At 39.7% G+C, this 14,377-nt stretch overlaps 1 protein-coding gene across 1 annotated transcript in view; it reads right to left on the bottom strand.

Annotated features, from left to right (window-relative positions):
• Positions 1 to 1,734: 1,734 nt before the first annotated feature.
• The window catches only part of LOC132535613 (vomeronasal type-2 receptor 116-like), a 38,844-nt gene continuing 26,201 nt past the window's right edge, over positions 1,735 to 14,377 (bottom strand). Inside the window, 2 exon segments of the mRNA XM_060182209.1 lie at positions 1,735 to 2,657; positions 13,097 to 13,217. Of these exon segments, the coding sequence (XP_060038192.1) occupies positions 1,735 to 2,657; positions 13,097 to 13,217 (1,044 nt within the window).

The following is a 14,377-nucleotide window of genomic DNA, read 5'->3' as shown; positions in this document are numbered from 1 at the left end:
GGTGGACTGTGGGAGGATCCAGTATGTGGTGGTGTACAAAGCATTGTGGGTAGGCTGAATAGACTTAAATGTACAGCCAGCCAGAAGTTACTGTCTCTTTGGCTGCTGCTGCTTCTCCTGGTCAGATGCATCTCGGCAGAGTATCCACCATGGCTACTTCTCCTGGGAACTGAACATGTGATTATGCTAGCTGGTAAAATTTTAGACCCCTAGAAAGCAAGCCATGAGCAACCTTTACCAGAGCTGATAATTGCTTATCTTATGGGACTAATCTTTTGATAACTATACTCAGGCTTATGGACCTAGTGTACTCTTAACCCTTGATGATGATTGTTATATTGCCTTTTACCTGTTTCACCCTAATAAACCCTGTATTGATTAAACCAGTTCCTAGCTCCCCACTGTGAATGCTCTCACATGCCATAGAAGCCCCCAAACCAAACCTATTTTAAGTTAAATTACAATAGCCCACCAGGACACTGCAGACAGTTGAGTGTCAAGGACAACAGGTAACAGTTGGGATGTGGAAGTCTTCCAGAAATGAGAGAGCATTGTGATCAAATAGCATGTATTTCAAAATGTGACTATGTATTGTCTTATTCTGTGTTTGGGTTAATGGTTACTTCAACCTTCTCCCCAAGTTAGGGGTATATATGCCTGTTTTTTCCTTCAATAAACGAGTCACCCACCTTTCTGAGGCCTCTCCTGGAGCTGAATGTGTCTGTGATTCTCATTTCTCCGAACACATAGCCCCTGACATGCAGTTACCCAACGACTCCCAGAGGGCAGTTTTGACCCTCAATACCTGTGGCCGGGGGCACGGTGGGGGACCCAGAGCATCAGCCCGCAGACCTAGTCAAGGATGAGAAGCATCCAGCACCACAAGTGACCACAGGTGATGGTGCAGTTGGGGTCATGAGTGAAGATTGTTCATGCCACTGGCTGCAGACTGAGCAGCAGTATGGATGGGACAACAGTGGGGCCCATAGGCATTTGAAAGGTGGTAGTAGTGGGTCAAAATGGGGCTAGAACGGCAGGAAGTGAATCATAATAAACAGGAAGGAAGCAGATGTGCAGAAGCTGGGAAGCCAACGGGTTGTGGACAGTGTCATGTATTCATCATGTAGGCCACAAAGCTTGCATTTCTGTTTTTCTTTCTTTTATTTACTCTTTATTGGAGGATTAATGTTTTAGTATTGTGGTTTTTTGTTTTTCTTTTCCTTTTTTTCCTCCAGGGTTATTGATGTGACTCAGTGCCTGCACCATGAATACACTGTTCCTGGAGGCCATTTTCCCCCTATTGTTGCCCTTGTTGCTGTAGCCTTGTTGTGGTTATTATTGTTGTTGTTTATGTCATTTGTTGTTGGATAAGACAGAGAAAAATGGAGAGAAGAGGGGAAGACAGAGAGGGGAAAAGAAAGATAGACACCTGCAGACCTGTTTCACCACCTGTGAAGGAACTTCCCTGCAGGTGGGGAGCCAGGGGATCGAAACGGAATCCTTAGGCCAGTCCTTGCACTTTGGGCCATGTGCACTTAACCTGTTGTACTACTGCCTGACCTTCATTATTGTGGTTTTTCATTGAACCACATATTTGGATTATTCTAATGGTTGTTCATCAATATATAGTTCTCACTAAGGTTGTTTCAGTCACATGAGACTACTGATATGGAAAATCCGATTGATTGATTTGTTAGGAATGCGGTGACTGTGACAGGCATGTGGGATAAAAACCTAAGTATGTGCATTTCTCCTGGGGTCCATTTTACTCTTTAAGTATTTCAAAGAGTTCTTGTCAGGTCTAATCAGAATATTGTAACACTTGGGAGCAAAGATGCACACTAGGAGACCAGCACTGGAGGCCAAGATGGAGAAGATTTCCAAGGCCACCATGAGCTTGCCCTGGGCACCGTGGTAGACAGGCAGAAAGGTCACCCAGATGCTGCAGAACACCAGCATGCTGAAGGTCAAGAACTTGGCTTCATTGAAGGCATCAGGCAGTTTGCGGACAAGGTAGGACAAGGAGAAGCTGACCAGGGCCAAGGAGCCCAGGTAGCCCAGCACACAGTAGAAGGCAGTGACTGAGCCCTTGTCACACATGATGAGCAGGTGCCTGGGCTCAGAGTGTGTGTCTAAATCAATGAAGGGGGGAGACAGTCCCGGCCAGATGCCACAGATAATCACCTGGACAAGAGTGCAGATGGGAATGACATAGTTAGAAGCCCCTGATGCCAACAGCCACCTCATGGTTCTTCCCAGCTTCATGGATTTGAATGCCAACAGCACAATAATGGTTTTTGCCAACACAGTGGAAAGAGCCACAGTGAACACAAGTCCAAATGTGATTTGCTGGAGGATGCAGGTGACTGGGTGTGGCCGACCAATGAAGAGAAAGGAGCAGAGGAAGCAGAGGAGGAGGGAGATGAGCAGGATGTAGCTAAGAGTCCTGTTATTGGCCTTGACTATGGGGGTGTCTTGGTGCTTCACAAAGATCCACAAAACCACCACTGTGATGACAGAGAAGCACAAAGCTGTGCAGGCCATAGCCATCCCCAAGGAATCTTCAATGGACAAGTAGGTCACCAACTTGGGGAGACAGTGTGTTCTCTCTTGGTTTGAATATTCTTGCTCAGAGCACTGGACACATTCTTGTGCATCTAGAGAGATAAGCAAGAATTGTATTTATTCACAACATTTATTTTTAATAATTTTAAAGTTTATATCCTTCAATCCATTATCTATAATGACTCCTTCAGATGCACACAGCAGATATACCAAGATAAGATTTCCCATTCTTGATCCTAGAGAAATGTTTAAAAATAAGACTGGCTACATTTCAAAAGAAATTTCAGTCTAAGGCCAGTCTAGATTGGGTAATCCTCTAGTTATGTGATTTACCTTTGACACTGATTCTGTATAATAGTTCTGTACAGTCAACACTGGTTTATAATAGACAAATTTGAAATTCTCTGAGTTAAAATGCTTTTATGGTTTAGAGTTCTTGTTTTTATTATTCACACAAAAGCTGAAAGAGAGAAAGTAGCATCTTTAATATCCTAAATCTCTGAGAAAATGTTTTTCTGCAATTCTTCTTGAATATTCTGATGAGAAATAAAATCTTCCCTTTATACAAATCAGTAATGTTTAAAGATATGGGGTTCACATAGCCCAGTTGCCTCAATATGAGAATGAAGTTAGTAGCAGGCATTTTTTTTTCTTTATTTTTCCAATAGGACAGAGAGAAACTGAGAAGGCCGGAGGGGATGGAAAGATAGAGACAAAGATAGATACCTGCAGACCTGCTTCACTGCTTGTGAGGTGTCCCTACTGCTGGTGTGGATGGAGGGTTCAAAACCTGATCCTTAGGCATAGGAAGACATTTGTTGTACTTTGATAATCTAATTGAAAATGCAGCCCATTAGGGAATTTTGTTGGCACGGTAGGACAGCTCTCTGAGGAGGGAAGCCTTTCTACTCACAGCAACTACATATAGTGGGCAAACTTCTGACTAGGCCGTGCAACATCAGAATACTCAGAGATGTTAAAACAACACATGGAAGTTTAGAACTTACAGCACACGTGGTAGAGAATGATGTAGTTTCACATCAGTGAAAAATCAGATTTTAACAGGGTCGGGCGGTAGTGCAGTGGGTTAAAGTGCAGGTGGTGCAAAGCACAGGACTAGTGTCAGGATTCTGGTTCAAGTCTCTGGCTCCCCACATGCTGGGGAGTCACTTCACAGACAGTGAAGCAGGTTTGCAGATGTCTGTCTTTCTCTCCCCTCTCTGTCTTCCCATCCTCTCTCCATTTCTCTCTGTCTCATCCAACAATGACAACATCAATAACAACAATAACAACTACAACAACAATAAAAAAGGCAATTAAAAAAGGGAAAATTTAAAAAACAAAAAAAAGAAAAATCAGATATTGGAATAAGTCAGTGAGAAAAATCTTTTTTACTAGTAGGACAGTAAAATTAAAGTAAGAATTAAATAGTTAAGGGCTTAATGGAGGGGGCTGGACAGTGGTGAACCAAATTAAGCATACATTGTCACAAGTCCAAGAATCCATGCAAGAATCCCAATTGGAGCCCCTGGCTAACCACCTGTAGGTTGAACGCTTCTCAAAGTATATAATCTTCCTCTCTCTGTCTCTATCTTCCCTTCCTCTTTCAATTTCTCTCTGTCTTAGCCAATAAAATGGGGAAAACATGGCTTCCAGAAGCAGTTGATAACACTGAGCCCCCACAATGTTGCTGGAGGGGAAAAATACTGATTCAATGGAAACATTGGGCCTGGAGAGATAGCATAATGTTTTGCAGAAAGATTTCATGTCTCATGCTCTGAGGTCAAAGGTTCAACCATCAACATCACCACAATCCAGAACTGAGCAGGGCTTAGGTTGGTATCTTTCTTTTCTCTCATTTTTTTCTTTATTGGAGGATTAATATTTTCCATTCAACAGTGAATACAATAGCTTATATATACATAACATTTCTCAGCTTTCCACATAACAATACAACCCCCACTAGGTCCTCCATCATCTTTTCCAGGACCTGTACTATCCCCTGCACCAACCCACCCCAGAATCATTTACTTTGGTGCAATACACCAAGTTCTACTTAGTGCTTTCTCTTCTCATCTTGTTTTTTGACTTCTGCCTGTGAGTGAGATCATCCTATATTCATCTTTCTGTTTCTGACTTATTTCACTTAACATGATTTCTTCAAACTCTATCCAAGATGGGCTGAAAATGGAGAAATCACCATTTTTAATAGCTGGTAGTATTCTATTGTGCAATAGACCACAACTTGCTCAGCCACTCATCTGTTGTTGGACACCTGGGTTGCTTCCAGCTTTTAGCTATTACAAATTGCTATGAACATAGGTATATGTAGATCTTTCTGGGTGGGTATGTTTGGTTCCTTAGGGTATATCCCAGGAGATGAATTGCAGGGTCAAAGGGTAGGTCCATCTCTAACCTTGTGAGAATTCTCTACATTGCTCTCTCCACAGAAGTTGGACCAGTTTACATTCCCACCAGCAGTGCAGGAGGGTTCCTTTGTCCTCACAATGCCTCCAGCATCTGTTGCTGCTGCTTTTTTCAGATACATGACAGTCTCACAGGAGTGTAGTAATCTCATTGTTGTTTTTATGGTTGGTCTCTTTCTATCTCTGTCTTTCTCTTGGCAACTCTCTCATTAAGTAAATAAAATATAGATGTCAGTGGTGGTGCACCTGGTTAAGCACACACATTACAGTGTATAAAGACCTGGGTTCAAGATCCCAGTCAACACCTGCAGGGAGATAGCTTTGCAAGTCGTAAGCGGGGCTGTAGTTGTCTCTCTGATCTGTCTCTTTCACTCTCTATCACCTCCTTCACTCTTGACAACTTCTTCTTCTTTCTTTTTTTTTTTTTTTTTTTTTTTTGGCTTCCAGGGTTATTGCCTGTACTATGAATCCACTGATCCTGGAGGCCATTTTTCCCATTTTGTTGCCCTTGTTGTTTATGTTAATGTTGCCACTGCTGTTGGATTGGACACAGAGAAATCAAGAGTGATGGAGAAGACAGAGAAGGTGAGAGAAAGATAAACACCTGCAGACATACTTCATCACTTGTGAAGTGACCCCCCCTACAGGTAGGGAGTCTGGGACTCAAACCGGGATCCTTACACTGGTCCTGCACTTGCACCATGTGCACTTAACCTATTGCACTACTGCCAGTCCCCCCTCTCAATTTCTGAACCTCTCTAACCAATTAGTAAATAAAGATAATAAAATAAATGAATAGAAAATAAAACATTCAAGTATACAGGCCCTTTTCACTAAGTGGACAGAAAAAATCAGATGAAAGTAAAATTTGCACTTAAGGGGGCGGGGCCAAAATGATAATGGAGAAGCTGCTATTGGCTTGAGCTCTGACAACATCTGCTGGAAACGGTAGGATTTTTTGCCTTTAGCAGGACAGTGAATAAGGGTTCGTTACTTTGACACCAAGGAGGTGACTATAGCTCAATTTTGGATAGAAAATAGAGAAAAAAGAAAGGAAAATTTGTTATTGCTATTATTATTCTTGAAGTGCACCCCTGCCTCCCCCCCATAATCAGACCCTGGGGGCCAGAGAGATGCTCCTAGAAGGCTCCCCCATTGAGCTTCTTTCTTTAATAATATTCCTGGCTCACCAGGGGTTCATTTAAATTCCAATCCTGTTCCTTTCTGAAACCCTTGGCCCTTTTTCTTTCTAACTGGCCAATTGGAGCTACAAATATTTGACTAGGCAGAGCCTTACTCAGAAAGAGAAAGACTGCCAGGGGTGATTTTTGTTTTTTTTGTTTGTTTTATATTCTTAACAATCAGCTGCCTCTATTCAGGGGACATGAGGCAATCTGGAGCCATCCAAGCTAAAGGCAGGACAGGTTTTTTACTCTGTTCATTTTATTATTAATACTATATATAGGTATATCTCTTCCCCCCTCCATCAGTTGGACCAGAATTAACTCTTAGTGTATTTTCCATAGCTAGGGGACCAGGTGTCTTATCCATTGCTAGAGGAACCTGTTTCACTCTTTCTACCTCCCCTACCAACTCTCCCCCTTCTCCCTCCTCCTAGCTAATTAAATCATAATAATAATCATAATAATAAACTCTTTCCTTTCACTGCTGTTTTGTTACTGTTCTTTTTCTTATCTTTCTTTTTTTCTTTCTTTTTCTCATTATTGTCATCATTTCTTCTTTCCTCCTTCTTTGGCTTTCTGAATTCACTGAAACACATTTGTGAATTATTTTGGGGAAGAAATCTGACTCAGAGTGGACTCTCTCTGTGTGTATCTCTGCTCTACTTCCCTTTCTCCTCTTGCTACCCCTAGAATATACAGTAGATAGTAGATTTGCATGATTTTCTATTCTTGGTATCCCTTTTTCTTTTCTATTTTTCCTCACTTGTATTGGTTGCTATTTTTTCTCACACTAGAGACATTGTTTGGCTAACTAATATTGGTTAAACGGCTCCAATCCTTGCTTCAGTTGCTATTGTAATTTCTGAGGTTGGTGATTGCATTTGTCATAAATATATCTAGTATAGTGTGGCTTGTACTCAAAACACAACAACTGAAGAACAACAGAACATAAAAATAAAAAACACATTAATAAAGAATGGTTAGATCAAGAGCAAATAATACTGCTGCTACAATGAATGAAGACAAAAACCCAGAAGAAACTATAAATTAGCCACATGTAACCATAAATAAGAAAGTAAGCAAGCAATAATAAAGTTTTTAACAGTAGAAATGAAAACAAATTTGGAGGAAAGGGCTAGCAATATTAGGGAAATAACAGATAAAACCCTCAAGAAAAATACTAATTACCTTGAGGCAATTAGAGAACTGAAAGTTGAAATAGCTGAAATGAAGAAAGCAGCAGAGGGAAGGAAAAGCAGACTACCAGAAGCAGAAAACAGAATTAGCCAGACAGAGGATGAGGTATAGAAACCTAAGAGGTGATAGAGCTCAAACACAGATTGAGAGACACTGAAAACAACAGCAGAGACATATGGGATGATCTCAAAAGGAGTAACATTCATATAAGTGGCCTGCCAGAGGAAGAAAGAGAGGAAGGGGAAGCAAACATTCTAGAGGAAATTATAGAAGAAAACTCCCCAGACCTAAACAACAGAAAGGACATTAAGATTCCAGAGTCCCAGAGAGTCCCAAACAGAATCAACCCAGAGCTAAAGACACCAAGACACATCATAGTCCCAATGAAAAGAAGTAAGGATAAGAAAGGATCCTAAAGGCTGCAAGAGAAAAACAAAAAGTCACGATTCAATGGCTTAAACTCACCCATCAAAAGGCACAGAGGGAGGATAGATCTGAAAACATAACCCAACCATATGGTGCTTGCATGATTACCACCTGACACAACAAGATAAACACAGACTTAAAGTGAGAGGATGGAAAAATATCACACAGGCTAATGGCCCACAAAAAAGGCAGGAACAGCCATTCTCATCTCTGACACAATAGATTTTAAATTAAAGTAATAAAAGATATGCAAGGACATTACATAATGATTACAGCTTCAATCAGCCTAGAAGAGTTAACAATCAACATCTATGCACCAAATGAGGGACCATCTAATACAACAAGCACCTACTGAAAGAACTTCAAAAATATATAATAGTAATACAATAATAATGGGAGACTTTAACACTCCACTCTCACACTTAGACAGATCAACAAAGCAGAGAATCAAAAAGAAACAAGAGAATTAAATGAAGAGATGGTCAGACTAGACCTCCTGGACCTTTTCAGAGCCCTTCACCCCAGAAAACTGGAATACACATTCTTTTCAAATCCTCTCAACACATACTCAATGATAGACCACATGGTAGGCCTCAAAGACAGCATCAATAAATTCAAGAGCACTGAAATCATCCCAAGTACATTGTCAGACCACAGTGGAGTAAAACTAACATTTAACAACAAACAGAAAATTATTAAAAGTCACAGAATTTGGAAAATAAAGAACATACTGCTTAAGAACCACTGGTTCAGAGAGTCACTCAAGCAAGAAATCCAAATGTTCCAGGAAACAAATGAAAATGAAGACACAACCTATCAAAATATTTGGGAATATACTAAAGCAGTATTGAAGGGGAAACTAATAGCCATACAATCACATATTAAACAACAAGAAAAAGATCAAATAAACGACCTTACTGCACACCTTAAGAACAAAGAAACACTTAAGCATCCAGAAGGAAGAGGAACAAAGAAACACTTAAGCAACCAGAAGGACAGAAATCACTAAAATTAGAGCAGAAATAAACAACATTGAAAATAAGAAAACAATACAAAAGATCAACGAAGCCAATGTTGGTTCTTTGAAAGATTAAACAAAATTGACAAACCCCTAGCCACACTCACCAAACAAAAAAGAGAGAAGACACAAATTAGTAGAATTGTAAACGATGGAGGAGATATCACAACGGACACCAAAGAAAACCATTCAAAACTTCTATGAAGAACTATACGCCACCAAGCTAGAGAATCTGGAAGAAATGGAAGAATTCCTAGAATCATATGCCCTTCCAAAACTGAACCAAGAATAACTACAAAATCCAAATGCATCGATCACAGACAAAGTAATTGAAACCATTATTAAGAATCTCCCCAACAAGAAAAGTCCTGGACCAGATGGCTTCATAAACGAATTCTAGAAAACATTCAGAAAACAGTTAGTACCCATACTTCTAAAGATTTTCCATAAAATCGAAGATAGGAACACTACCTTGCACCTTGTATGAAGCCAACACCACCCTGATACAAAAGCAGACAAGGACATAACAACAACAACAACAACAATAACCAAAACTACAGACCAATTATCCCTGATGAACATAGATGCCAAAATATTAAACAAGATCTTGCCTGGTGGATACAGCAGCATATCAAAAAAACTGTTCATCATGACCCAGTGGGATTCATCCCAGGAGTGCAAAGGTGGTTCAACATCCGCAAGTCAATTAATGTCATTTACCACATCAATAAAAGCAAAGCCAAAAACCACATGATTATCTCAATAAATGCAGAGAAAGCTTTGACAAAATCTGACACACATTCATGCTGAAAACTAAAAAAAATGGGAATAGACAGGAAATACCTCAAGATATTGGAATCCATATATAGCAAACCTACAGCCAACATCATACTCAAGGGTCAGAAGCTGAAAGCATTCCCGCTCAGATGGCATTTCTTTAGGCAAACACTAAATCTGAAGAATAAGACATCCAAAATCACTCCCATTCACTGTTGTGCAAAATCAATAAAATACCTAAGAATAAAGCTGACCAAAGAAGTGAAAGACTTCTATACTGAAAACTATGAGTCGCTTTTCAAGGAAATAGAAACTGATAACAAGAAATAAACAGACATCCCATGGTCATGAATTGGAAGAATAAATATCATTAAAATGAATATTCTCCCCAGAGCCATATACAAATTTAATACAATACCCATCAAAGTGCCACCAAGCTTCTCTAAGAGAATAGAACAAAAACTACAATCTTTTATCTGAAACCAGAAAACACCTAGACTTGCCAAAACCTTCTTGAGGAAAAGAAACAGAAATGGAGACATCACACTCCCAGAAATCAAACTATATTATAAAGCCATCATCATCAAAACAATATGGTACTCGAACAAAAATAGGCATACAGACCAGTGGAACAGAATTGAAAGCCCAGAAATAAATCCCCACACCTATGCACATCTATATTTGATAAGGGGGTCCAAAGTATTACATGGAAGAAGGAGGCTCTCTTCAACAAATGGTGCTGGGAAACTGGGTTGTAACATGCAGAAGAATGATATTGAACCACTTTATCTCGCTAGAAACAAAAATCAATTCCAAATGGATAAAAGACCTGGATGTTAGTCTAGAAACAATTAAATACTTAGAGGAAAACATTGGTAAAACACTTTCCCACCTAACCTCAAGGATATCTCTCATGAAAAAAACCAACTGCAAGGAAGACTAAAGCATAAACAAACCAATGGGACTACATCAAATTGAAAAGCTTCTGCATAGCCCAAGAAACCGTCACACAAACAGAGACCCCTCACAGAATGGGAGAAGATCTTCACATGACATACATCAGACAAGAGACTAATAACCAAAATATATAATGAGCTCAGCAAACTTAGCAACAAAATAGCAAATGACCCCATCCAAAAATGGGCAGAGGATATGAACATAACATTCACTACAGTGAGTTCCAAAAGGCTAACAAACATATGAAAAATTGCTCCAGGTCATTGATTGTCAGAGAAATTCAAATAAAGACAACATTGAGATACCATCTCACCCCTGTGAGAATGCCATACATCAAAAATTCAGCAGCAACAAATGCTGGAGAGGCTTTAGGGACAGAGGAACTCTTTTGCACAGCTGGTGGGAATGTAAATTGGTTCAGCCCCTGTGGAGAGCAGTCTGTAGAACTCTCACAAGGCTAGACATGGAACTTCCATATGATCCAGTAATTCCTCTCCTGGGGATATACACCCAACCAAAAAGATGTGTGTACTCCTATGTTCATAGCAGCACAATTCATAATAGCTAAAACCTGGAAGCAACCCAGGTGCCCAAAAACAGATGAGTGGCTGAGAAAGCTGTGGTATATATACACAATGGAATACTATGTAGCTATTAAGAACAATGAATCCACCTTCTCTGGCCCATCTTCGACAGAGCTAGAAGGAATTATGTTAAGTGAGCTAAGTCAGAAAGATAAAGATGAGTATGGGATGATCCCACTCATCAACAGAAGTTGAGAAAGAAGATCAAGAAGGGAAACTAAAAGCAGGATCTGACTAAATTGAAAGTAGGGCACCAAAGTAAAAGCCCTGTGGTGAGTGGGAGGGCAGACATACAGCTTCCTGGGCAGGCGGGGCTGGTGATTGGGGTGGATGTGTGGGATTAGACACAGTTTTTTGGTGGTGGGTATGGTGTTTATGTACATTCCTATTAAAGTGTAGTCATATAAATCACTATTTAATATGAGGGGGAAATTGATTGTATGTCTCAAAGTTTTTAAAATACAGACTGAGTCTTTTTAGTATATAGGCTGTGTCTTTGATATGAAGACTCTCTCAAAAGCCTAGACCAAGTAGATAAGAAGCAACTGGTGGCACAGCTATATACAAGATACTGGATATTATACAGCAAACCCTAACAAAGGGATTTTTCAAATTTAACCCAATTACCAAATAATGTGATGATAACAATAACTATCCATTGTCTTTTTGAACCCTAAGACGACAGCAGGAACCTCACATTTTCACTATAGAGCCTATATTTCCTCCCAGTCCTGGAACCTTAGTGTAGGGAACACTTTGCCACATGCCTCTCCCAATTCATATAACATAATATTGCATCTGCCGATCGCAACCTAATCAATGCAACAATTGCCAAATCAACATGCTTCAGCTCAGTCTGTGTCCTGGCACTTCAGGTGTGGAATCAAAACCCTTCAGCTTCATTACTCGGGTGAGACATTTCCTTTCATAGTATTCTCTAATTCCATCCCAGGTGGTTCAATTTTAACAAAGTCCCAAATCCTAGTTATAGACCAGGTTCCTTGAGAAAGAGCATATGTACACAAGTATTCATAAACTAGGGTAATATATATACCTGAAACCGACGTACACTTGAGTTTGCAGTGAGTATCACTTCCCCCCAACACTTCCTCTCCACTACTGCAACCATTTGGTCCATGATTGCTCAACAATTTGTTTGGCTTTGTATGTTAACTCTCTTTTCGGCCACCAGGTTCCAGATGCCATCAAGATGCCGGCCAGGTTTCTCTGGACTGAAGACCCCACCAATGTGTCCTGGAGCTCAGCTTCCCCAGAGACCCACCCTACTAGGGAAAGAGAGAGGTAGACTGGGAGTATGGATCGACCAGTCAACGCCCATGTTCAGTGGGGAAGCAATTACAGAAGGCAGACCTTCCACCTTCTGCAACCCACAAGAACCCCGAGTCCATGCTCCCAGAGGGATTAAGAATGGGAAAGCTATTGGGGAGGGGATGGGATATGGAGACTGGGTGGTGGGAATTGTGTGGAGTTGTACCCCTCCTATCCTACAGTTTTGTTAAAATCTCCTTTCTTAAATAAAAAAAAAGGTCTGTAGGATCCTGCTTTGAGACCCTGGCTCCCCACTGGTGGGGAGTTGGAGTCGCTTCACAGGTAGTGAAATAGGTCTGTAGGTGTCTATCTTTCTCTCCCACTCTCTGTCATCCCCTCCTCTCTCCATTTCTCTGTCTTGTCCAAAAATGACAACATCAATAACAACAAGAAGAATTGCTACTACAATAAAAAAATGAGGGCAACAAAAGGGAATAAATAAATACATTTTTTAATAAGTTAAAATAGGGAAATAAAACTTAAAGCAATTTGTGGGATGCAGAGGGCCATGAGGTGGTGTACCTGGCTACATGCACATGCTATCATTGGTGGAGTCCACTGCTATAATAGAAGCCAATATCCAGCTTTTGCTTTTCATTGAAGTAACAAGTGAGCATTGATAAGTTTTCCTACCTTGTGTATTTGAAATCTCCCCTGTCAGACAAAAGACACATTCAAAGCAGCAGATTGCCTTAGCCTGTATAACTTTCTTGAATCCTGGACCACACTTCTGTGTACACATAGATATGGGAGGCTAAGGTAGAAAGAGAAAGTCTGTCAGAACATTCGTTTTGTATTGTTGTATAAACTGATATCACAAATATATCATCTACAAGACTTTAAGAGTGGCATGCAGTCCAGTATTGTGAAATATATATATATATATATATATATATATATATATATATAATGACTATAGAACTGATGTTCAAACTCTGTCTTGTAGAGCTAGCTGGAATTCTTAGTATTCATTTCGTAATTGCCAGGAACTTTCAGAAAATCAAAGGTTTTGATTTTCATTACTCTGATAATTAGTGATATTGAGCACTTTGTTGTTGTTGTTGATCATCTACACCTTTTTTTGGGAAATATGTATGTATGGCATAGGCTAGATGGGTCAGAATGATCTGGTCCTGTCAGTATCTAAATAGTAAATAGCATTAAAGGACTTAAGTCATGGTGAGGTCAAGTATAATATTGTCGATTTTAACCACAGGATTTTCAAAGTAAACCAAGCTCCCAAATAAGTTGGTTATCATAATTATCTACTACCTTCTCAAACTCTAAGACTGCATAGAACTTTCCCCATTCTCCTTAAAATATTTATTTCTCCCAGTTCTGGTATATCTGGGACTTTGCTTGTATTTCTTGATGCCTCTCCTGTTAACCTCTTACCCTATTATACCGCCTCTGTTGAACTTAAGAAGAAAAAGTAGTAATATTTCATTGGTTCATTGTCATTACCCAGACTTCACCACTCAAAGCTGTTTTTTTTTTCAAGTAGAGAGACATAGAGAGATAGTAGAGCATGGTAACTCCCTCCAATGCAGTAAGAGTCAGGTCTCAGTCTACATTTTGCTGGCATTACAAGAAAACCTAACACATGCCCCTTACATAATGTAAGTAAGCATTTAAAATATAAGAAAGGCCAGTGACATTTCTGACTTGGATAGCATGTTGTTTTGTCATCCTTTATCACTGCCCTTTTGCCTTCTCTATCTTTTATATAAAAATAAAAATAAATGTTGTAAACTTTATCTAAAATTTAAAAATTGTGAAGGACTATTAAAATAGTATGTAGTCAGTGCATTACACTGTAAAAATGATGTTAGTTATAAATCAGAAGTGTGAACTCTCTATCTCATGTTAGGACTCTATTTAGATGTTTCCATTATGTCCATAAGTAGAAATGAA

The sequence above is a fragment of the Erinaceus europaeus genome, chromosome 23 (genome assembly GCF_950295315.1).
Source record: "Erinaceus europaeus chromosome 23, mEriEur2.1, whole genome shotgun sequence".
In the NCBI taxonomy this organism is placed as follows: Eukaryota; Metazoa; Chordata; class Mammalia; order Eulipotyphla; family Erinaceidae; genus Erinaceus; species Erinaceus europaeus.
Note: the sequence above shows the minus strand (reverse complement) of the source record. Positions and strands in the feature narration are given on the sequence as shown.